The following is a 26,266-nucleotide window of genomic DNA, read 5'->3' as shown; positions in this document are numbered from 1 at the left end:
TCAACTGGGCCTGTATTTTGAGCTTCTTGTCTGGTGGTAGTACTCGAGATATGGAGCCCTTCACAGCCCATCTTTCAGTGCTTAAGTTGGGGTTGGGGGGTACAGACTCAGTCTGGGGAGGCAAGGGCTTTACCTAAATTAAAGGTGAAAGTGGGGAGGCCGGGCATGGTGGCTCATGCCTGTAATCCCAGCACTCTAGGAGGCAGATGTGGGCGGATCACTTGAGGTCAGGAATTGGTGACCAGCCTGGCCATCATGGTGAAACCCTATCTCTACTAAAAATAGAGAAATTAGTTGGGCGTGGTGGTGCACATCTATAATCCCAGCTACTTGGGAGGCTGGGGCAGGAGAATCGCTTGAAGCCGGGAGGCAGAGGTTGCAATGAGCAGAGATCACACCACTGCACTCCAGCCTGGGTGACAGAGTGAGACTCCATAGCAAAAAAAAAAAAAAAAAAAAAAAAAAAAAAAAAGTGGAGTCAAATGATTCTTTAGCCTTTTTCTAGTAATATAATTCTGCTTTGTGTTTTTATTTTTACTTTTTTTTTTTTTTTTGAGACGGAGTCTCTCGCTCTGTCGCCCAGGTTGGAGTGCAGTGGCGCGATCTTGGCTCACTGCAAGCTCCACCTCCCGGGTTCACACCATTCTCCTGCCTCAGCCTCCCAAGTAGCTGGGACTACAGGCGCCTGCCACCACGCCTGGCTAATTTTTTGTATTTTTAGTAGAGACAGGGTTTTACTGTGTTAGCCAGGATGGTCTTGATCTCCTGACCTCGTGATCCACCCGCCTCAGGCTCCCAAAGTGCTGGGATTACAGGCGTGAGCCACTGCGCCCGGCCTACTTATATATTTTTTTGAGATGTAGTTTCGCTGTCACCTGGGCTGAAATGCAGTGGCACGATCTTGGCTCACTGCAACCTTCGCCTCCCAGGTTCAAGTGATTCTCCTGCCTCAGCTTCCTGAGTAGCTGGGATTATAGGTGCCCGCCACCTGATTTTTTTTTTTTTTTTTTTGAGATGGAGTCTTACTCTGTCACCCAGTGCAGTGGCACAGTCTTGGCTCACTGCAACCTCTGCCTACTGGATTCAAGTGATTCTCCTGTCTCAGCCTCCCAAGTAGCTGGGATTAGAGGCACCTACCACCACACTCAGCTAATTTTTTGTATTTTTTAGTAGAGATAGGATTTCACCATGTTAGCCAGGCTGGTCTCGAACTCCTGACCTCAGGTCATCCGCCTGCCTCGACCTCCCAAAGTGCTGGGATTACAGACATGAGCCACCACACCTGGCTCTTTGTGTTTTTAAAAAAACTGAATTGGTCTGTTGAGAATGTGATTCTTTTTTTTTTTTTTTTTTTGAAATGGAGTTGTTGCCCAGACTGGAGTGCAATGGTGCAATCTCGGCTCACTGTAACCTGTGCTTCCTGGGTTCAAGCGATTCTCATGCCTCAGCCTCCCAAGTAGCTGGGATTACAGGCATGCACCACCACACCTGGCTAATTTTGTATTTTTAGTAGAGACAGGGTTTCTCCATGTTGGTCAGGCTGGTCTCATACTCCCGACCTCAGGTGATCTGCCTACCTCGGCCTCCCAAAGTGTTGGGATTACAGGCGTGAGCCACTGCGCCCAGCTGAGAATGTGATTCTTAGCATTCATTATAAGTTCCCCAGAGAGCAGAGGAGGATTTCATTTGTGGTAAAACACACACACGCGCACACACACACACACACACATTTAGTTTTTAGAAATGTACAGATTCAAACTGATAGTTTGTTCTGCTGAACCTAACTCACAATTTCTACATATAGGAAATTAATGTTTTAAATGAAGATAGAAGCAGTTTTCCCCTGAAAGTATTTATGTGGTTTTGTTAAAACTTCACATCCTTTTATGAACTTGGCATTCCACTAATAACACTGAGTTGCTTTTACAGCTGTGTCAGCAAGGTGCCATCTGCTTATATTGAGGTTGTTGAAAAGAAGTAAAGCTGTCGTTGTTTGTATTGTGTGGCATTCTTTTTAGACCACTGGAACTTTGTTCCTTTGGTCTCTGTAAGGAATGGTTGTGCTTCTCATCTCCCTTTAGTCTTCTGTACATTGTGTAGTTGATCACGTTCCTTTTTACCATAAACTGGTGAGAGGCTCAGTGCCCAATTTGAGGCCTACCTCTAGGAATTATCCAGGGCTTCTCTTTATCAGCCTTTTTATGTACCATACTGCTTCTTGACTTTATTTTCTACTCTTATTTTTTTCTTGCCCAATTTATCTTTCTTTCTTTCCTGCTTTCTTGGTTTCTTGCTTTCTTTCTTTCTTTTTTTTGAGACAGGGTCTCCTCCTATTGCCCAGGCTGGCATTCAGTAGTGCAGTCAATGAGCTTCAGCTCACTGCAAGTGCAAACTCCTGGGCTCAAGTGATCCTCCCACCTCATCCTCCCAAAGTACCGGAAGTACAAGCATGAGCCCCACCACACCTGGCCACTCTTTCTTCCTTTTTTGGGGTAGGGGGCTATGGTATCTCAAAGAGCTGCTTTTATAATTTTTTGGGAGATAAATGTGTTAAATAAGCAACAGTCCCACCTTATTGATGTGAATATTTTAAAAACTTAAAACGTACCTACAACTTCCTAGAAATTTCTTCCCACATCAGGAAGGATGGAGAGAAGGCAAAACTAAGAGTTGGTAAGCTTTGTGTTTGGGAAGTTTTCTTGAATACCTCTTTTTTTCTTGTCTTTTTAATAGAAGTTGGTGAGATGGCAAAGCAGTATATAGAGAAAAGTCTTTTGGTTCCAGACCATGTGATCACACGCCTAATGATGTCCGAGTTGGAGAATAGGCGTGGCCAGCACTGGCTGCTCGATGGTGAGTTGAAACTGTGGGTAAACCGAATTTCTGGGAATAGTCAGTTAAGGTCTTGCACACTCCCTTAACTTCTTACCGAATGGAAAATGCCTTATTTTCTAAACTTTCTGTCATTTATTTAATATTGCAATTTGGCAACATGATAGGAACCCATTGTGGTGAAGCCTCTTATTTCTTCTGTCTCCAGATCACCATCATGAGAACCACTGACTTGAAGCAAATATTCACTAAATTTCTGTTTTTGCTTCAGCCCTTTTGTTTCCGTAAGTCATCCTGAGTATAACTCCTCTTCAGCCAGAGGTTCTTTCATTCACCACAGGACACACAAAATACAACTATGAGTTATTATTTTTCACCTGTCAGATTAGCAGAGATAGAAGATTGGAAAATCCTTTATTGAGTATGTGGGAAACAGATACTGTTGAAAGTATAAAATGAGCAACCTTTGTAGAGCAGTTAGCTTTATATATACTTTCTGATCCAGCAGTTCCATTCTGGATTTCTGCCTAAAGATGCAAGGAGGTTTATTTCAACATTAATGGTAAATAAGAAGACACTGTTACTGACACTATAAAAGAATCATTATATATGTGGTATTCTGAGGACACAAAGAAGAAAATTATTCTGTTGGTGGGAGGAGGGGTTGGAACAACTGTATGGAAAGTGATGAACAGATAGATGAGTGGGGATAGGGAAGGTAGGTTTTTTTTTTTTTTCAGCAGAGGGACAATGTGAACAGGGTGAAAGGGGAATGAGTTATCTTAGTATTTTTTCTGAGCCTACTAGCAGAGGTTGGCAGAGGAAATCCTGGGGTGGATAGCCTTTGATTTTGTATAAAGATGGTGGAACTGGATTTTGTTGGCTTTAGGGAGCACTGAAGAGTTGTTAAGTAGGGGTGTGATATGATCATATTTCTCTCAGAAAGACTATTCTATTAGCAGCACAGGAGAGATGAAGTGCTGGGGCACGGAGGAGAGTTGTGACTACAAACCAGAGATCATTGGAATAACTGGACTAAGGGATGTCAAAGGCCTGAATTTAAGCAATAATAGTGGGATGGAAAGTAGGCACCATTCATAAGAGAGTGGATTGAGGAAAAAGAATTGATAGGAGTTGTAGCTGATGTTAGGTACTACAGCCCCAGGGTTTTCTTTTATTGCCTTTCAGGCTTTTTGAGTTTCTTAGCTTTCATCACCATCTCTACACTTACCTAGGCGTGTTAATTTCTCTAGACTCTACTTTTAACTCACAAAAGTTAGCCCTTTTCTTAGTCTGTTTTCTGCTGCTACAACAGAGTACTTTGTACTGGGCAATTTATAAAGAAAAGAAATTTATTTCTCGTGGTTCTAGAGGCTGGAAAGTCCAAGAGCATGGTGTCAGCATCTGATGAGGGCCTTCTTGCTGCATCATCCCATGGCAGAAGGCATCAAATGGGGAAGAAGTGCATGCCTCTGAGAGGGAATGGGAGCCGAACTTATCCTTTTATCAGGAGCCTGTTGTTTTATCTAGAGCCCACTTCTGTGATAAGAGCATTAATTCATTCATGAGGGCAGAGCCCTTATGACCTAATTACCTCTTAAAGGCTCCATCTCCCATAACATTACATTGCCAATTAAATTTCAACATGAGTTTTGGAGGGGACATTCAAACCTTAGCATTCTGCCCCTACCCACCTCCCCACCCCCAAACAACTCATGTCCTTCTCACGTACAAAATATATTCATTCTATCCCATTAGCCTCCAAAGTCTTAACTTAGCATCAACTCAAAAGTCCAAGCTAAATCAGACATGGGTGAGACTTATAAAGTACAATTCATCCTGAGACAAATTCGCTTCAGCTGTGAGCCTGTGAAATCAAAGCAAGTCATCTACTTCCAAAATGCTATGGTAGGAAGGTATATGATGGACATTCCCATTCCAAAGGAAGAAATAGACAAGAAGAAAGGGGCAGGTGGTCCCTGATAAGTCCAAAATCCAACAGGGGAGACATTAAGTCTTAAAGATGGGGAATAATCTCTATGGACTCCATATTCTGTCTCCTGGGCACACTGGGATGGGAGTTGGGCTCCCAGGGCCTCAGAAGCCCCACCCTCTGTGGCTTTGCTGGGTTCAATCCACTCAGCAGCTCTCATGGGTTGGAATTGTATACTGGTGGATTTACAGTTCTGGGGTGTTGACAGTGGCCCACTCCCATGGCTCCATTAGGCATTGCCCTAGTGGGGACTCTGTGGCAGCCTTGACCCTACAGTTCCACTGGGCATTGTCCTAATGGGGGCTGTCTGCAGTGGCTCTGTTCTGCAATAGGTTTCTGCCTGGGCCTACCAGGGGCATTCTTTGAAATCTAGGTGGAGGAAGCCATGCCCTGTAGGTCTTGCATTCTGTGAGATGCCACCAAGGCTTATCCCTTTCTGAGCAGGTGGAGCCACTCCTGAAGCTGTTTGAGTTATGGTTGAGGAGGCCAAGGAATGCTATCCATCTCCTGAAACAATTCTACCCTCCTAGAGCTCTGGGTCTGTGATGGGAGGGGCAGCCTGGAAGATCTCTGAAATGCCTTTTAGGTCTGTTGTCCATTGTCTTGATTGATAGCACCTGGCTTCCTTCTAGCCATGCTAATCTCTTTAGCAATAGGTTGTTTGACCACACACTTAATATTCCCTCTGGAACATGCTTTTCCACTCTTTACATGGCCATGCCGAGAATTTTCCAAATTCTTCTGTTTTGCATCTCTTTTAACTATATGGTTATCCCTCAGTATCTGCTGAGGGTAAGGGGTGTGGGAAGGGACTGGTTCCAGGACCACTCCCTCATAACCAGAATCCGTGCTTACTCAAGCCCCATGGTCGGCCCTGTGGAACCCATGGGTACGAAAAGTCAGTCCTCCATGTGCAAGGGTTTTGCATCCAGCAAATACTGTATGCATTTGGTTGCGAATGTGGAACCCAATGATATGGAGGCCCGACTGTATTTATTGAAAAAATCCTCGGCCGATGTTGTGGCTCACACCTGTAATCCCAACACTTTGGGAAGCTGAGGTGGGCAGATCACTTGAGGCCAGGAGACCAGCCTGGGCAACACTGCAAAACCTCATCTCTACAAAAATTAGCCGGATGTGGTGGCATGTGCTTATAATCCCAGCTACTTGGGAGCTGAGGTGAGAGGATCACTTTAGCCTGAGAGGTTGAGGCAGCAGTGAGGCATGATCACACCATTGCACCCCAGCCTGGATGACAGAGAGAGACCCTGTTTCAAAAGAAAAGAAAAAAATGTTGTATAAAGTGTGCCCTCAGAGTTCAAACCCGTGTGGTCAACTGTATTTGATTGTCTCTTTGCTCTCACATCTCATTTTATGCAATTAAAAGTAACCACACAGCAGCTTGAAAGCTTTACTGCTTAGATATTTCTTCCACCACATATCCTAGTTCATTGCTCTTAAGTTTTGCAGTCCATAAAGCCCTAGGGCACAGACAAAATTTGCCAAGGTCTTTGCAACCATATAACAAGAATAACCTTTACTCCAGTTTATAATACCTTTTCCATTTCTGTCTGAGATCTCATCAGAATGGACTTTACTGTCCAATTGCTGCTAATATTCTGGTCATGACTACTTAAGTAATTTCTTTTTTTTTTTTTTTTTGAGATGAAGTCTCTGTCGCCCAGGCCAGAGTGCCATGGCCTGATCTCAGCTCACTGCAACTTCCACCTCCCAGGTTCAAGCAATTCTCTTGCCTCAGCCTCCCAAGTAGCTGGGACTATAGGCATGTGCCACCATGCCCAGCTAATTTTTGTATTTTTAGAAGAGACAGGGTTTCACCATGTTGGCCAGGCTGGTCTTGAACTCATGACCTAGGTGATCTGCCCACCTCAGCCTCCCAAAGTGCTGGGATTACAGGCGTGAGCCACACTGTTTCTGGCCCATGGAGTAATTTCTAAGAAGATTCAGACCTTCCCTACAGCTCCCCTCTTCTTTTGAGTCTTCACCAGAATTGCCCTTGATGCATCATTCATGGCAATCTAGGGTGTTACTAGCCGCTTCCTCCAAATTCTTCCAGCCTCTACCCATTACTTGGTTTCAAAGCTATGACCACATTTTTAGGTATTTGTTATGGAAACAGCCCCACTCCTTGGTATCCATTTTCTGTCTTAGTCTGTTTTGTGCTGCTATAACAGAATACCTCAGGTTGGGTAATGTATAAAGAAAGGAAATTTATTTCTCACAGTTCTGGAGGCAGGGAAGAGTAAGACCATGGTTCTCACATTTGTTGAGAGCCTTCTTGCTGTGTGTTGGAAGGCAACACATGATGAGAAGGCTCACACAAGAGAGGGAATAAAGGGTTAAACTTATGCTTTTATCAGGAGCCCACTCCTGAGATAACCAACCCATTAATTCATTCATGAGGGCAGAGCTCTCATGACCTGATAATCTCTTAAAGGCCCCACCTCCCAATACCTTTAAATTGGCAATTAAATTTCAACATGAGTTTTGGAGGGAACATTCAAACTATAGCACCCCCAATGCTTTTTGTGTGGGTATTCATCATGACTGATAAACTTTGGCTTTGCCACCACCTAACAGTAATTTCTCTAGTTTACATTTTTAAATTGTGAGTCTTCTCACCTTGCAAAATGAATTTGTGTAGTGTTAGGGAACTTAAAAATCTGCGTTTAAAAAGGATCATCTGTGTTAAACTCCCCTGGAAAGAGGGTTAGTGTGATAATTGAGAGCATAGACCCTGGTGCTGCCAGACTACCTGACTTGAATCCCCGCTCTGCCACTTTCTGGCAGCCTGTGTGACCTTGGGCCTCTGGTTGCTCATGAAACACAAATTAGCAAAGAGGGGCAAAGTGAGCAAATATATGTAAAGTGCTTAAAAGAGTGCTTGCCCTATATAAGTGCTTATATGAGTGTTTGTCACTATTTTGTGACTAGTGTACAGGTCCTGAAGTTTTTTGGGTGGGGGTGACTATTTGAAGTGTTCAGTTCAAAAATAGCTCTAAAAGTATTTAGCCAGGCAGAATAAAAGTCAGTTTCAGTTATGGAATGTTTTCTGTATCTTTTCAGTGCTTGCTTTTGCCATGACTTCCTCTCAGGGTTGAATAACTGAAGTTCTTTGACATCATAGGCCTGTTTTAGTAAAGTACGTCAGCCTCCCAAGTGATTTGGTTAGTACTTTTCTCCTTGAAAACCCATCTGGTCACTTTTTCAGTTGCGATTTTTCTTTAAAGCTCTGGAATAAATCCATTTGGCAAGGTGTGGAGTGCGAGGGATGCCTGGTTCCTATGTTCAGCTTTAGACTCCTTATGTTACACAGGCACGTGCTCTGTGGAGGACGTGCCTGTTAAAGGTGATTGAATGTGGAAAGGTTGAGAAAGGCATTCTGATGACAGATGACTCATCATCTTGGTCCATATGGCTGTAGAGAGGCATCCTGCAAATGGTGGGTGGAAATGAGTAGAGTGGATCCAAGCCAAGGGAACCCCAAGTGGGGATGTGGGGAGGGGAGGGAGGATGAGTGCTCTGTGGTTTGGTCAGCTTTGCTCTTGCTAAAAAAAAACGTTCAGCACTACCTTCCCTTCACCATGCTTTCCAGTTGGGTAAGAAATATTGTCGTTTTGTTTTGTTTTTTTGAGATGGAGTCTCTCTCTGTCACCCAGGCTGGAGTGCAGTGGCATATCTTGGTTCATTGCAACCTCTGCCTCCTGGGTTCAAGCGATTCTCCTTCCTCAGCCTCCCGAGTAGCTGGGATTACAGGTGCACACCACCATGCCTGGCTAATGTTTTGTATTTTTAGTAGAGATGGGGTTGCACCATGTTTGCCAGGCTTGTCTTGAACTACTGGCCTCAAGTGATCTGCCTGTCTCAGCCGCCCAAAGTGCTGGGATTACAGGTGTGAGCCACCGCACCTGGCTAATTTTTCACTTTTTAAAAAAAGGGTCACATATGAGTCCGTTTTCATACTGCTGATAAAGACATACCCGAGACTGGGTAATTTATACAAGAAAAAGGGTTTAATGGACTTACAGTTCCACGTGGCTTGGGAGGCCTCAGAATTGTGGCAGAAGGCAAGGAGGAGCAAATCACATCATACATGGATGGCAGCAGGCAAAGAGAGACAGCTTGGCAGGGAAACTCCCGTTTTTAAAACTATCAGATCTCATGAAACTTACTGTCATGAGAACAGCACGGAAAAGACCTGCCCCCATAATTCAGTTACCTCCTACCAGGTTCATCCCATGACACGTGGGAATTGTGGGAGCTACAGTCCAAGATGAGACTTGGGTGGGGACACAGCCAAACCACATCAGGCCAGCAGTGAGGTATAGCCATAGAGACAGATGTATTAGTAACTGTTTTTTTCATTTCTAAACTTGCCTGCTTACCTGTGCCTTGAAATAGTAATCTAGAAGTTCCACAAATCAGTTCTAATTTATCTTTATGTACCAAGATGTAGTAGAATTATCTGCCATATGATTTTAGGGGTAACTATCAAAATATTTTAAATTAGTATTTCAAAGTTTGGTTTTGTAGAAAACCTTAAATTTTGGAACTGTGAATGAAATGTAATTTAATCCTTTTCATTGGTAATAATGATAACCTTTAGCGCAAGAGTCATCATTTGGTCCATGGTTGTATTTGGAACCTGGTTTGTTTGTTTCATTCTGTGCGATGTTGAACACTAACAAGCGCTTTCTGAAGGTAATTCTGTTTTTAGCATAAGTCAGAGTTGTTTGAATGTGTACAGTGTTTGAGTGTATATGTGTGTGTGTGTGTCTATTTTCCCTGAGAGCTAAATGATTTCAGACTTGAGATGTTCCTAACTACGCACTCACTCAGAGCCCTTGGTGTAGGTGTATGTTCAGAAACTAAACTATAGATGCTGGAGCCAGAGTATTTTGCCCTGATTTTGCGAATGTGTTTTACCATACGAGGCTAGTACATAACAGCTCTGACCTATCCTCTCCACATTTTTCCTTCTGATTCAGACCTCTGAGGAGTGTCACATCCCACTGGGCAACATATGTCTATAGGAAAAAGCCAACAGTATCTTCTGAATCACATCTTTTAGGAAATGCCAAGCGTAATTTTTTTTTTCTGTTGCCCTTGTGAGTCTAGGGTATGTTTCAAGAATAAAGTGTATAATAGATTTGTTTAGAAGGTTACTGAAGAATTCTGCTTTAATAATTAAAAAAACAGCTTTTTCTTCCTGTGTGTATGTGTTTATGTGTAGGAGGGCAGTAGTTTATCTTAGTCATTTATCTTTAAATATTTAGCCCTGAAAAATCATAGCCACATAACCCTTCTATCTCAGGTTGTTACTAAGGCAGTGATGTATATTCTGGTATCTTGAATGGAAAGTTTAAAGCAATTGTGGTGATTTCTAAAGAATGAAGAACAGTTGTAAAATTTGTGGAACTCTACTAGGGTGCTGTGGCCATCTATGCCTGCCAAATGTGGATTGCACAATTAAAATGTTTAGTTCCTCACCAGGATTGTCCTTCTTGACATAACCATGACTTGCCCCTCTCATTGTAGCTCTGTTCATTCAGTAAGCATTATTATATCTAATAGGTCCTGGATATTTCTAAAGTGAATAAAGTGCAAGTATGACTAACTTTGCACTAGGCTGGTGACAGTGAAGAAGAATGTGTGGAAAAGAGGGATTAGAGGTAGACTAAGCTTGTCAAGGAGCGCCTGACATAGGAGGGTTCAGAGACATATATTCAGCCACACATGGTATAGGTGAAGTGTTCCGAGAGGTACGTGGAATGATTTTTGCAAGTAAGGAGTGGCATTTTTGGTCAAAATGATTGCATGAAAAAAGATGGGTGTGTGTTTAGATTAGTCTTAGTGCTACATTTCTGGAAACTATATCCATGCCCCAAGACAATGTAAATATGCCTGACAGTTTTTTTTTTTTCATCATCCAAAATTCTGATTTGAGGAGACAATTGGGTGTGGTGGCTCATGCTTGTAATCCCAGCAGTTTGGGAGACAGAGGCAGGAGGATCACTTGAGCCCAGGAGTTTGAGACCAGCCTGGGCAACACGATGAAAGCCCCTCTCTACAAAAATATAGAAAAATTACCTGGGCATGGTGGTGCATGCCTGTCTATACTCACAGGTAGTCAGAGGCTGAGGTGGGAGGATAACCTGAGCCTGAGCCTGGGGAGGTCAAAGCTGCAGTGAGCTGAGATCGTGCCACTGCACTCCAGCCTGGGCGACAGAGTGAGACTCCGCCTCAAAAAAAAGAGAATTTGGGCAGTGACCCTTAGATGAATGTTATTTTCTTTGTTGGCATTTTCCCCCTTGGACTTTGAACGTAGAGTTTGATCAAGGCATTTCTTTACTGTGTGTTTGGTTTGCATGAAGGATCAGCAGTTATTTGTTGAGTTTGGTTTGCATAAAAAAATTATTTTTGGGCTGGGTGCGGTGGCTCACGCCTGTAATCCCAGCACTTTGGGAGGCCGATGTGGGCGAATCACGAGGTCAGGAGTTTGAGACCAGCCTGGCCAACATGGTGAAACCCCATCTTTACTAAAAATAAAAAAATTAGCTGTGTGTGGTCGTGGGCGCCTGTAGTCCCAGCTACTTGGGAGGCTAAGGCAGGAGAATCGCTTCAACCCGGGAGGCGGAGGTTGCAGTGAGCAGAGATCGTGCTACTGTACTTTAGCCCAGGTGACAGTGCAGTAGCCCAGGCGACTCCATCTCAAAAAAGAAAAAAAAAATCTGTAGCCAGATAACTGTAGCAGTGTTCCCCAGAATTCTGTGTCTTTAAGTTTGTGTTGTAAAGCAGGTTTGACAATTTTTTTTTTTTTTTTTTTTTTTTTTGAGACGGAGTCTTGCTCTGTCGCCCAGGCTGGAGTGCAGTGGCACAATCTCGGCTCACTGCAAGCTCCGCCTCCCGGGTTCACGCCATTCTCCTGCCTCAGCCTCTCCGAGTAGCTGGGACTACAGGCGCCCGCCAACACGCCTGGCTAATTTTTTGTATTTTTAGTAGAGACGGGGTTTCACCGTGTTAGCCAGGATGGTCTTGATCTCCTGACCTTGTGATCCGCCCACCTCGGCCTCCCAAAGTGCTGGGATTACAGGCTTGAGCCACCGCGCCTGGCCGGTTTGACAATTTTTATCATGTTAGAAGAAGGAATTGTAAAACCCAAGACCTATGTTTGATTATATAGCTTGAGTATCTCTTATCCAAAATACTTGGGACCAGAAGTATTTTGGATTTCAGATTTTTTGGATTTTAGAATATCTGCCTTGTACTTACTGGTTGGGTATCTCTAATCCAGAAAAATGCAAAATCTGAGATGTTCCAATAGGCATTTTCTTTGAGGATCATATTGGCACTCAAAATTTTGGATTTTGGAGCATTTCAGATTTCAGATTTTCCTGTTAGGGACACTCGTACTTTCTAACATGATAAGTATTTGGATATTCTGAAATAAAATAATTTGTAGACATATAATTAATTTCAAGTTAAATAGTGCACTAAGAGAGACCAAATGACTTTGCTAGAAGAAGATGGGCAATAAGAAGAAAGAGTGTATCTACTTCACATAAGACTAGGTAACAGGTTTTTGTTTTGTTTTGTTTTTTGATGGAATTTTGTTTTTGCTGCCCAGGCTGGAGTGCAATGGTGCGATCCTGGCTCACTGCAACCTCTGCATCATGGGCTCAAGTGATTCTCCTGCTTCAGCCTCCTGAGTAGCTGGGATTATAGGTGCCTGCCACTATGCCTGGCGAATTTTTTGTATTTTTAGTAGAGACGGGATTTCACTATGTTGGCCAGGCTGGTCTCAAACTCCTGACCTCAGGTGATCTGCCCACCTCGGCCTCCCAAAGTGCTGTGATTACAGGCGTGAGCCACCATGCCCGGTCTAGGTAACAGTTTTCTAAACAGAGTAATACTGGTTGAATTACACAGGAAATACCGCTATTCGGTGGGGTTAAGTTATGAAGAGACATTTGGGTGACACGTGACCTGAAATTTTAGCACACTGCCATCTTCTTACACACTTTATCTAAAGTACACAGCCTGATCAGACTTTGTATCTAGTTGCTGATTCCACTGAAGCTATTGCAACTCATTTGTTAATGCTCCCAGGTGATCGCATGAATTTCTTCTGGTGCTAAGCATTCATAATTTTCAGTAAGTATTTATTGATCAGCAGCTGTGTGCCAGACACCACAGTAGAGCAACAAAGAGACTAGGTGGGGCCTGGCTCTCCTCATACTCAGAATCCAGTGGTGTTTTCAGCTGGGGTTTTTTTTTTTTTTTTTTTTTTTTTTTTACACCAGGCTGAGTGCAGTGGCACGATCTTGGCTCACTGCAACCTCCACCTCTTGGGTTCAAGCGATTCTCCTGCCTCAGCCTCCCAAGTAGCTGGGACTACAGGCAGTGCCACCATGCCCAGCTAATTTTTGTGTGTTTAGAGACGGGGTTTTGCCATGTTGGCCAGGATAGTCTCCATCTCTTGACCTCGTGATCTGCCCGCCTCGGCCTCCCAAAGTGCTGGGATTGCAGGTGTGAGCCACCACGCCCAGCCAGTTTTCAGCTTTTTTGCTACCCTAGGCAGTGAGGGTTATCTTTAATTTCTTTAATTTAAATCAAAACCCTGATAACTCACTTTTTCTCTTAGTGACTTTTCCTACGTTCTGCACCCTTGCTGTCAATATGAGCTCAGAGTAGCTGACTGAAAAACATGATAAAGCCTTGGATCTCTTCTCTTTGTCATTTGATATAGATTCTGTCCTGCGTTCCTGTCTTCTATGTCCATTTCCAGTGTTTTTCTTCTGATTGATCTGACTGCTGCTTTGGGGTGACGAACAGTTGTACCATAGTATAGTAGACAATGGTGGCTTATTTTATGTGTGTCTCAGAGACTGACTAGATTTTAACATTAAAGAACATTAAGGGGACAGTATGGAAAACATATTTATACACATATTTGACTAGACTCTAGCAAAGCTTGGTTCATGGATCAATAAACAAATTGAGTATACATTTTTTGTGTCTTGATAAGCTAGGCATCCATCATTCCCAAGAGGGAGTAGCATGCTTCCTGACCCCATAGTCCAGGAGTGCCACACAAATGGTTGCAGAATAGGTAGGGTCTTGGGAGCATCAGTGAAGAGGGAGTGAAAGGTGACAGAGAGGGAAGTAACTGACCCTCTTTTGAAGGTGAGGGAGGCAGGTATTAGGAAGGCTTCCTGGAGAAGCTGACACCCAGAACCATAATTGGAAGGTGGGAATGAAGCACATTTTAGAGGGAGGGAAGATCACGTGGAAAAGCTCTAGAGGTATGAAACAACATGGTGTATTCTGGAAACCACAAGTAGTTGGGTAACCCTGGAGCTAAAAATATGAGCAGATGAGGCTGGACAAGTGGACAGGGGCAAAAGTTAAACCTTTCATGAAATTTAGAAACAGGGAGTTGAGTAAGCATCAAAGTTAATATTAAAAATGAGTTAGGGGAAGTTAAAAGTAAAATTTAAAACTTTGAGTTTAAAAGTGTGAACAACATGTTTTTTAACTCTATTTCCAACATTTAAAAATTAACTGGATTGGCCAGGCGTGGTGGCTCACGCCAGTAATCCCAGCAATTTAGGAGGCTGAGACGGGCAGATCACAAGGTCAGGAGATCGAGATGGTCCTGGCTAACACGGTGAAACCCCATCTCTACTAAAAATACAAAAAATTAGCCGGACGTGGTTGCAGGCGCCTGTAGTTCCAGCTACTCGGGAGACTGAGGCAGGAGAATAGCATGAACCCAGGAGGCCGAGATCGCGCCACTGCATTCCAGCCTGGGCAACTGAGTGAGACTCCGTCTCAAAAATAAAATAAAATAAAATAAAAATTAACTGGATTATTAATCTTTTAAATTTAGATCTACATTCGATGTTAAACTGTGGTTTCTCTGTATTTGGGTGTGTCTTGACTTGTATGTTCAGATGCTCCTAGCCCATTTGCCATTGCTGCTTAATTAGAAGTTGATAAAGTAAGGTACAGGATGAAATACTTCAACTCGTAAGTTTAGTTGTTAGGAGAACCTGCTTCCCTAATTTATGAAACAGGTAATTCATCCAATTCCTGGGAATTGGATGAATTAAGGAAATTCATTACAAAGCATCATTCAAGGCATTTGAGGGCATACTTCGCTAATTGCTAATTTAATAATAATTATTGTGCACTTACAATGCACAAACCATGATGCTAAGAAGACATTAACATGGTAGAAAAAGCATGGGTTTATGAATCAGACCTGAGCATCAGTCTGTAACTTACAAGCTGCTGCGTAGTCTTTTTTTTTTTTTTTTTTTTTTTTTTAAGATGAGGTTGTGCTCTGTCACCCAGACTGGAGTGTAGTGGCACCATCATAGCTCACTGCAGCCTCAAACTGGGTTCAAGTGATTGATCCTCCCATCTCAGCTTCCTGAGTAGCTGAGACTATAGATGCAGGCCACCACGCCTGCCAATTCTAAAACTTCTTGTAGAAATGGGATGATTTTGCTATGTTGCCCAGGCTAGTCTTGAACTCCTATCCTCAAGCAATCCTCCTGTCTCAGCCCCTCAGAGTGCTGAGATTACAGTCATGAGCCACTGTGCCAAGTTGTATAGTCTTGAGCAAGCAAAGTTTTCTTTCTTGGATTCTTTTTCTTCATCCATAAAATTAGCATGTTCATGGCATAGGTTTGTGAGGATTGACTAACAAATGTAAAACTCTTAGTGGACTTCTGGAAAATAGGTCATCAAATAGTAGACATTTGATATTATTATTTGTTATAATTGATTTTAAGCTGCAATAGAAATACCTTGATACTTACATAGATGTTAGGACTTAACATTTCAATAATAACTTACTGAGAAACTTTACAAAAAATACTGTCATTCTAATGAATAAGGATCAATATATTCACCCCTCATAAAGCACATTTGGGCAAAGCATAAAATCACCCCTCTTGGCCCGGCGCGATGGCTCACATCTGTAATCCCAGCACTTTTGGAGGACGAGGTGGGTGGATCACTTGAGGTCAGGAGTTCAAGACCAGCCTGACCAATATGGTGAAACCCCATCTCTACTAAAAATACAAAAATTAGCCAGGTGTGGTGGTGTGTGCCTGTAATCCCAGCTACTTGGGAGGGCTGAGGCAGGAGAATTGCTTGAACCTGGGAGGCAGAGGTTGCAGTGAGCTGAGACCGTGCCATTGCACTCCAGCCTGGGCAATAAGAGCGAAACTCCATCTCAAAGAAAAAAAAAAATCACCCCTCCTCCGTTAAACCTTGTGTAGTAATGTAAAACCAAACAATATAAAACTCTTGATTGTCCCGTCACCAGTAAGAGAACCCAGATTTTGGAGAGATGGACAGGTTGATTAGGGCTAAAGGGAGAATGAGATGTGGAAAACTGCAAAGAATTTAATTTTATCTTTTTCTGTAATACATGATCACTATAAAACATCCAGGTCATATGGAAAAATGCAACGGAAAGCAACAAATCACCTGAAATTCCACCAGCCAGAAACAGCCAGGGTGAACAGTTGAAAAGCATCATTCTAGATACCTCCCTGTGCACATATGTAGATAGAAATGTGTAAGAAGGCATCAGACTTTATATGCTTTAAAAAAGTATTTAATCTTCCTGAATTTTTTTTCTTTGAGATGGAGTCTCGTTGTGTCGCCCAGGCTGGAGTACAGTGGCACAATCTCGGCTCACTGCAACCTCCACCTCCTGGGTTCAAGCTATTCTCCTGCCTCAGCCTCCCAAGTAGTTGGGATTACAGGCGCACGCACCACTGTGACTGGCTAATTTTTTACATTTTTTGATAGAGACAGGGTTTCACTGTATTGGGCAGGCTGGTCTCAAAACTACTGACCTCAAGTGACCCACTCACTTTGGCCCCCCAAAGTGCTGGAATTCCAGGTGTGAGCCACCGTAACTAGCCTTAATTTTACTCAAATTTAACAATAACAAAACTAAAGTGAACCTGAAGGAGTTATTACTGAGCTTCAGATAAATCTTTGTTCATCACCAAGGATATTAATTCCTGTGAGAGCTCTTCAACATTATGAAAGCCACTAGGAGACTGACATATTTGTTTTCTTTTGTTTAAAATTCACATTTCAAATTTAGACAGGAGGCATTGTCTCCACAGTGAACCCTGAGGGAACTTATACTTCCTTTAACCTCCTCTTACCCTTCGTCTCCCCCAATTTTTGTTGGCTTTTGTCATTAAAAATTTATTACAATTTTCTTCTGCGAATGTAATTCCTCAGTTTTTTTCTTACATTAAAAAAATTTAGATGAATTCTGTGCACTGATTCTTTTACCCACCTCTACTCATTTTATTTTGATTAATCTCTTGGTTATATCTCTGTGAATATACTAGAAATCATTGCAATGTACACTTCAAGTGAATTAATTGTATGGTATGTGAATTATATCTGAGTAAAGGTGCACTGCTGTTTAACACAACTTTTTCATTCAACACTGGGTTGACTGGATTTTGCTGGATATTTTTTCGTCCCTCCCTCCTCTCCCCTCCCTGCAGAAGAGCTCATAATATGTTTGAGAATGTGTAATTTTTCTACAGTTAGCTAACTGTGATATTTTTGAGTTGTTCTTGTGTCTTTCAAAACATTGCAACCATTGTTACATTTTCTTCTGGCCTGGTTCCCCATTTTATTTTATTTTTATTTGTTAAATATTTCTTCTGGCCTGGTTCCCCAGGCAAGAGTGCGATGGTGCAGTCGTATTAATAGCTTGCTGCACTCTCAAACTCCTGGATCCTCCCGCCTCAGCCTCCCAAGTAGCTAGGACTACAGGTGTACACTGCCATGCCCAGCTAGTTTTTTATTTTTTGTTTAGACAGGATCTTGCTATGTTGCCCAGGCTGGTCTCGAACTCTTAGGCTCAAGCAATCTTCCTGCCTCAGCTCTCCAAAGTACTTGGATTTACAGGCGTGAGCCACTATGCACAGCCCTTTTCCACCTGTTTCAAGGTGATTTTTTTCACCCCGTATAGACTTTCTAAAGAGTTATTTCTTCATACTTGAAGTCAATAGAATAACTGGATGTTGTTTTTATTTATTTATGTATGTCCTATATAGAGTGTATCCTCCTGATCTGCAATTCAGTTCTTTCCTTTCAGGGAAGTTTTCCTGTATTATATCCCTTTTGTCATTTGTTCAGATTTCTATTTCAATAATACTAGTTATATTGGATATTCTATTGACTATTTTTTGTCTTTATACTTTAAATTTTTCTTGCTTCTGTGTTTCCTTCTACTTTCAGGCACACTCATATCTTTTATTTTGAGGGCAGGAGAGAATGAAACTTTGTTTATATTCCATAACTGTTTGATTATTTTTCAACCTGTATGTGCCATGCACCTGTGCTGTGGGCCCTTGCACTTACTGTTCCTCTACCGGCAGTGCCCTGTCTCCAGATATCCGTGTGGATTGCTGGATACAGATCCCTACACAGATAACCCTTCCTCAGAAGGTCTGTCTTGTAGCATTCTGTCTACCTACGTCACCCTTCTTACATTATTGTAATGTGACATTATATATTTATGAATATATTTGATTTTCCATTCTTCCCCTATCCCTCCACCCCCAGTGCAGGCCCCAGAAAGCACAGGTTATGTCCCTTTTGTTCATGGCTATATTGCCAGTACCTATAACAGTGCTTGGCATATAGTAAAGATTTATACGTCCAGTTGTAGACAGGTCATGCCTGCAATCTGTAGCTGAGGCTTTAGAAGGTATACTTGAATTCTGTTACTTTTCTGGGGATAAAAATATGGGCCTATGTGAAATCATTTACAAATTTCTTTAGTCTTAATTGAGATACAGTGGGACCGGTTTTCCCCTAATTTGTGTATGGGGACTTATATTCAAAGAACAAGCAAGCAGGCCGGACGCGGTGGCTCATGCCTATAATCCCAGCACTTTGGGAGGCCAAAGAGGAGAATCGCTTGAGTCCAGCCCGGTTAACAAAACCAGACCCCATCTGCCTGTGCATGTGTGCACGCGCGCGCGCACACACACACATAAAACCAATGTCCAGGTGTGGTGATGTTCGCTTGTAGTCCACCTACCTGGGTGGGGGGTGGCTGAGGCAAGAGGAACCCTTAAGCCCTGGAGTTAGAGGTTGCAGTGAGCTATGATCGCATCACTGCCCTCCATCCTGGGTGACAGCGAGACCCTGTCTCAAACAAAACTAAAGAAAAAACCAAGCAGAATTCTTAAACAGAAGAGCCTTTAAGCAAGGGGTATGCAGATGACAGCTCCTTCCTCAATGGAATATGCATTTTGCCTTATGGGAAAAGGGCTCAGTGATTTTAGTATAACTTATTTAAGAACAAGGGTTATAAGGCAACAGTTTTATCTGTGTCTTTATTCAGGAAAAATCATTGTGACGATCCCAGAGGATCTCAGTGAAGCCATTTGGAAATTTCCCCAAGAATTCCTACCCGAAAGGAATTCATCTTTTATTTCCCTAAGCCTCTTTGAAGATGCACACTTGTGGTTTAAAACCAAATTTTCTGGAGTACTTATCTTCTGCTTATCAATGGATCACCAAGTAGTGACTGTAGCATATCTAGGTTTTTAAAGTCTTTTTCTTTTTCTTTCTTTTCTTTCCTCCTCCCTTCCTCCCTACCTCCCTTCCTGCCTCTGTCTTGCCCTGTCACCCAGGCTGGAGTGCAGTGTCACGATCACAGCTCACTGCATCCTCAGTCCCTTGGGCTCAAGAAATCCTCGCACCTCAGCTTTGGGGTCTTTTTCTATTAACCTATAAGCTTCCTGAGGGCAGAACCCACTTATTTCAAATCTCTTAAACCCTGGGATCTATAACCAGTGTCCCGGGAAGCTGCCATGAGCAGGAAGTGGGTTCTAGAGCTCTCAGCACGGTGGGGAGTGTGGGGCTCACAGAGTGGTAGGAGGGAGCATAAACTTCAGTTGCCAACATCTGGAGCACAGCTGCTGTTTTTTTTTTTTCTTCTACTTTCATTTTAGGTTTAGGGGATACATGTGCAGGTTTGTTACAAGGGTAAATTTCACGTACAGATGATCCTGTCACCAAGGTAGCGTAGTACCCTATAGGTAGCCTTCCAACCTGCACCCTGGTCCTGGTTCAAGCAGTCCCTGTTGTCTGTTGTGCCCATCTTTGTGCCCATGTGTATTCAATGATTAGCTACCCCTTATAAGTGAGAACACATGGTATTTGGTTTTCTGGTCCTGTGTTAGTTCTCTTAGGCTAATGGCCTCCAGCTGCAACCATGTTGCTACAAAGGACATGATCTCATTCTTATTATGGCTGCATAGTATTCCATGGTATGTGGAATATATACCACATTTCTTTATCCAGTCCACCACTGATGGGCATCTTGGTTGATTCCATGTTTTTGCTATGGTGAATAGTACTGTGATGAACATACAAGTACATGTGTCTTTTTGGTAGAACAATTCATTTTCCTTTGGGTATATACCCAGTAATAGTTTTGCTGATAGTCCTAAGTTCTTTGGGAAATCTCCACACTGCTTTCCACAGTGGCTGCACTAATTTACATTCCCACTAGCGGTGTGTAAGTGTTCCTGTTTCTCTACAACCTTGCTGGCATTTGTTGTTTTTTGACTTTTTCATAGTAGGACAGCTGCTGCTTCTTTTCACCATCTTTTAATAATAACTGGATGACATGGAATATGGAGGTCTTTGATACATGTACAAATAAACATTGTGTAAACAGATAAGGAAAGTGTAAGATAGGAGAGAGAAAAGGCCTTTATGAAGCAGGTTTTGGTGTTAATTAATTTGCTACTGAGGCTTCCAGTTGGTGGTGTGAATGATTTGAACTCCTGGGCTAGTGAAGGCTGTGGAAGAATAACCAACCACCTGCTTTCAACTTTAAGCTAATCATTCAGTGATTGTCATGAACAATGGCTTGCATTTGTAACTTGGTTCTTACTTATTCAACAACTGGGAAGAGATGGGCGGTCCGAAGCAACTATGTTAGCTCCAGATCTTAATGGAGGTAGGAAGGGGGCTGATGTCGCACAGCCTTTTCACAAGCTGCCAACCCCAGGCGGATGTTGAAAGTTGCCCTTCCGAACTGCCCTTTCATTTCCAGCAGGCGGAGGGCTTGCTTTGCTGCCTGGGAACGTGGTGGTGGACTCTGGCTCTGCACCCTTCCTGCAGAGTGAATGCGCTTCAAATTAGAAAAACAGAAGTGTCCTACTTTCTATTCCCCAGCACTGCCTCAGCTTGTTGCTGCGGCACCTCCTGCTTCAGCTGCCCTTTCTTGGGCTGTTGGCATGGCTGGGAGGAGCAGGTGCCAAGGCCCAGTGGCCAGCACTGCTGGGAACACAATACCAGTCAGGAATTTAATGATATCTCACTGCACTTAGTAAATATTTTGGGGGGGGATCTTAAAAAAAACAACCCGTAGATGTCATAATTAGTGATATAATAAGACAGATTCTGGAAGAAATTTAAAAATATAAAATTTCAGCTTTCAATCTGGATTGGCTGTTTGAATGAAAAGTGAGCAGCTTTTCTAGGCTTGGTTAGGGGATGAGGGATAGGGATGGTCTGGTGTGGAAGCATGATAAAGCATGCGGTGGAACAGACCCTCTGAGGAGCTAAAGGGAGGAAAGCAAGCAGTCCATGCTTAAACATGGTCTTTATTTTACGTTAGCTCTTGGCAGTTCTACTTCTTCAACAATTAATGGAATATATTCACATTTGGAATAGGCTAATTAAGGAACCTAGAATAACACTAGTCAGTCATTTAGAAAGCCTTTCTTGGAGTGTTACTTTTAGTAAATGTAAAAGCGTACTTCAACTTGTAATTCTCTCTAAATGGAAAAATTATGAATGCTGCCACCTGTTGACAAAATTTGAGTGTGCATTCTACTCCACTTGGTCAGTGATCCCTGCCCACAGGGGATCTTACTGGCTGGATAATGACCCTCAGCTAAAAATGCTTTAAAATGTGCTGGTCTGACTGTACCTTATCTGACATTCTGTTCTTGGCAGCTGATTAGTGTGAGAAATACACCTGAATTGCCTTGATTTGTTTAGCCCAACTTGAGACACGGATGTAGATCAATTTAAAGAATGCTGAAGCTCCCATGCTACCTTATAGAATCCATCATTTAAGACACCATTTCATATTGTATCCCTGAAGCCTTAAAGTGGATCTGTGGCTGAAAAGTATGTTTTTCTTTTTTTTTTGAGATAGAGTCTTGCTCTGTCACCCAGGCTGGAGTGCAGTGGCATGAACATGGCTCACTGCAGCCTTGGCCTCCTGGACTCCTGCCTCAGCCTCCTGAGTAGCTGGGACTAAAGGCATACACCACCATGCCTGGCTAATTTTAAATTATTTTGTAGAGACAGGATCTCACTTTGTTGCCCAGGTTGGTCTCAAAATCCTGGGCTCAAGTGAAATCCTCCCAAAATGCTAGGACTGTAGGTGTTAGCCATTCTTCTCGGCTGAGTATCCATATTTGAAAAGTCTAGTAGACGAATAAATACTACTACTCACCTGGTAGAGCCCTTGCCCTTATGTCTAACCAGAGTGAGAGAGAGCCCCTCTTCAGGACCTGTGACACAGCACCCCAAACTTTGGAGGCAGCCTTAGCCTATCCCCAGGGCCTCTGTGACCACTGCTGGGTCTAGGACACCACACTTGCCCTGAAAATGGCACTCTTTGAGGCCAGTCACTTCCAACTCTGCCTTTCATTTCTGCGAGGAAGGTAAGCCATCCTGTTCTCCTTTCTTTTATATCCGCTTCGGTTTCTTTATTATTGATTCCCCTCCTCACCGTACCCTCTGGAATCCTTTTTCCTTGTTTCCCCCACCCTCCTCGCCACATACACATGCTATTTACAGAAGTCTCCACTTTTCTATATTAAAGAAAACCTAGATTTCCCCTTAGGATGCTACTTTGTCTTTTCTGTTACTGAGGACCTTCTCCTATGTGAAAATCTCATGTTGGGTGATGGTGGTGGTGTTATTATTATTCTGTCTCCTAGTGTGTCTTTCATCCTTTTCTAAAAGCTCAAATCTATCTTTATCCTTCATATCTTTCTTCTTCTCAAACATGCTGTTTGTCTTTTTACCTCCAGTCCCACATTGCCTTCATTTTTTCCCGGTACTGCCGGCCCCCTGCCATGCAGTTTATCCTGAGCCAGCCACTATTCTGGAATTTACATATAGAAATTTGCTTATTTCTCACAATGACTTTATGAATTAGGTATTATTATTTTCATAGGCACAGAGAGGTTAAGTAACCAGGGTCACAAGTAAGTGGCTTAGCTGGACCTCAAACACAGGCAGCTTACCTCTGGATCTATATTCTTTTTTTTTTTTTGAGACGGAGTCTCGCTCTGTCGCCCAGGCTGGAGTGCAGTGGCGCAATCTCGGCTCACTGCAAGCTGCGCCTCCCGGTTCACGCCATTCTCCTGCCTCAGCCTCTCTGAGTAGCTGGGACTACAGGCGCCCGCCACCACGCCCAGCTAATTTTTTGTATTTTTAGTAGAGACGGGGTTTCACCGTGGTCTCGATCTCCTGACCTCGTGATCCGCCCGCTTCGGCCTCCCAAAGTGCTGGGATTACAAGCGTGAGCCACCGTGCCCGGCCTTGGATCTATATTCTTAACTGCGAATCAACTTTTCCTTAGTCATGTGTTTCCGGTCATGTGCAAAGATGCTTATTGCAGTATGACTGGAAACAACTTGGATGTCCATCATTAGGGGATTGGTTAAATTATGCTGTATCCAAACCATTCTGTACTCTGCAGTTATTGAAGAGAATGATTCCCAGCACTTTGGGAAGCTGAGGCCACAGGACTGCTTGAGGCCAGCAGTTCAAGACCAGCCTAGGGAACAAACCAAGACCCTGTCTCTGCAGAAGAGAATGAGACAGTAATAGGTAATATGCAGAAAAAAATCTCCAAAGAGAAAAAGCAAGGTGCAGAACATTTGTTGTGTGTATGTGGGGAGAAAATCTGGTGTGTGTGTGTGTGTGTAGCACTGGATCAGGCAGTTCCTGAAGCCATACAAGATTTAGATTTCTCAAGTCGCTTTGTAAGCTGCCTGTCAGAGACATCAGGATCAGGCATTTCTCCCTGTCTGAGAATTTGCTTCTCACAGTCTGCAGTTTTCTGTTCAGGAGGAAGACAGCATGGTGTGGTACATGGCGTGTGATTGTAGAGACAAATAGCACTTGATTTAAATCCAGATTCGTCACTTATCATGTGATCTTGAGCAAGTCACTTCACTTTTCCCAGCCTTGGTTTTTACAGTTTTAAAATGGGGATAAGGCCTACCTGACAGAATTATTGTGACTTTTGAGATAATATTTACTCATTCAACAAATATTTTTATTCGGCACTTACTGTGTGCAAAGCACGCTTACAGCACTAAAGTTATAGCAGTAAACAAGAACTTAAAATGTTCTACTCTAGTTTACTTCTGGTAGGAATAGAAACACTTAAAAAATAAGGTAAATCATATATGGCAAATGGCGATGAATATTCTGAAGGAAAACAAAAAGAAAATAAAGAGTGAATAGGAGTGTTGGCGTGTGGTAGAGGTGCAGTTTAACAGGACAGTTAGAGAAGTCTTAACAAGGCACCACTGGAGCCAAGATTTGGAGGAGCTGAGGATACACATGGGTATCTGGAGCAAAAGCGGAGGGAATATGAACTGTGAATGTCCAAGTTGGGCACATGCTTGCCTGCTTGAGAGCTGCAAGGATGCCGGTATGGCTGGCACGGAGACATGGACAGAGAAATGAGGTGAGAGAGGTGGCAGGGCAGGGACCTAGATGGGTAGGCCTTTGCAAGCCTGTACAATTTTGGCTTTTCCTCTGCATGTAATATATCTGGCACATAAGGGATGCTCTACAAATGGTAACTGTGATATGAGGATGCCACCATGATGCTCTGCTTTTTAGGTAGGTAGAAGAAAGACAGATAGGGTAACATTTTAGGATTCTTTTTTTTGAGACAGGGTTTCCCTGTGTCTCCCAGGCTGAAATGCAGTGGCGCGATCTCAGTGTACTGCAACCTCTGCCTCCTGGGCTCAAGTGATCTTCCCACCTTAGCCTCCCAAAGTGCTGGGATGAGCCACTGTGCTCCGCCTAGGATCCTCCCATGCTCCCCCCGCCACTTTTTTTTCTTTTTGAGACAGGATCTTGGTCTGTCACCTAGGCTGTAGTGCAGTGGCATGATCACAGCTCACTGCAGCCTCAACCTGCTGGGCTTAAGCAATCCTTCTACCTCAGCCTCCCAAGTAGCTGCGACTACAGACGGGCACCACCACGCCCACCTAATTTTTGTACTTTTTGTAGAGATGAGGTCTCACTATGTTGCCCAGGCTGGAGTATTCTTTTTAACAATTACTTTTTATATGCCTGATACAGCAGCATCGTTGGATAGAAAGAGAGAGCACTTTAGCAGAAATCTAAGGACCTGATGTCATATGCATTGTGCTGTTGGCTTTTGTTGAATCCAAGCTTAATTAAACTAAGGCTAATAACTTCTCTGTCCACCTCATAGGGTTAATGAGAAGAATAAGAGATAAGTAAATTTATAGAAATGCTTCGTGAACAGTTTAGTATATGTGAAGCATAAAGGCTATGTTTGCTGAGTTGCAGACTTGGAAGCCATGTAGTCCAGCTCCTTCCAAGGCATAGCTGTCTTGTCTTTGTGAATGCTTCTAGAAAACGGCACTCACTACGAAAAATACCACAAAGCTGCCACTTTTCTTGATTTGGATCCTTAGTTACAGTTAACACAGCCTGCATGTGCACTAGTTCCTTGGAAGTTATGCCATGTTGCTGCCTCAAGGTACACTTGTACTATCAACAGCTTAAGAGTGAGTCTTTGTGTTGAATTTATCCATCTGTAACCCAAATGAAACCTCACCGTGATAAGGTATTGAACCAGATCAGGAAAGTAGATTAAGGAGCTTTACTATTGAAGAGTCAGGTAGGTGATGAAAGGGGCAAACTGAAAACCAAGGGAAGGAGGCTTATGGAAGTAGTGGCTGTGTCGTGCCCAGGTTCTGTGCTGTGCTGGGGTCGAGCTCCCTGTGACTAATGACTACCTGTGCTGAGCTATAACTGCCACAGAAAGCACCAGGGACTCCCCAAGCTCTTAGAAAAACCCAGAAAAGGAATTAAATATGGGAAATTAAATGTGGGTGGATGAGGGCCTTTCTTTCCTGCTGCTGCGTTTTTATTGAATTGGGAAATGAGCTGAGCTCCTAGGTGAGCTCTACCAAGAGCAGCAGCGACAGTTTATTCATCAGCACACTCTCCGTGTGCCCAGCACTTTGCATCTTATACATTTGACAGGGATTGTCACTTTTAATCCTCAAACCTTCCTGTGCAGTAGGCATTACCCTT

The 26,266-nt window shown here is 43.1% G+C and overlaps 1 protein-coding gene across 9 annotated transcripts in view; it reads left to right on the top strand.

Moving 5' to 3' along the window:
* AK4 (adenylate kinase 4) overlaps nt 1-26,266 on the top strand; it is an 80,552-nt gene that overhangs the window by 40,210 nt on the left and 14,076 nt on the right. For 5 of the 9 annotated variants that reach the window (XM_055233667.2, XM_055233672.2, XM_055233669.2 and 2 more), the window contains one exon: nt 2,734-2,853. The exons of the other annotated variants lie outside the window; for them this stretch is intronic. In XM_055233667.2, the coding sequence (XP_055089642.1) occupies nt 2,734-2,853 (120 nt within the window). The remainder of the gene's footprint in view (nt 1-2,733; nt 2,854-26,266) is intronic. 9 annotated transcript variants of the gene reach the window in all.

This window comes from Symphalangus syndactylus, chromosome 19 (assembly GCF_028878055.3).
Source record: "Symphalangus syndactylus isolate Jambi chromosome 19, NHGRI_mSymSyn1-v2.1_pri, whole genome shotgun sequence".
NCBI lineage: Eukaryota > Metazoa > Chordata > Mammalia > Primates > Hylobatidae > Symphalangus > Symphalangus syndactylus.
This window is presented reverse-complemented; position numbering and strand designations above follow the sequence as displayed.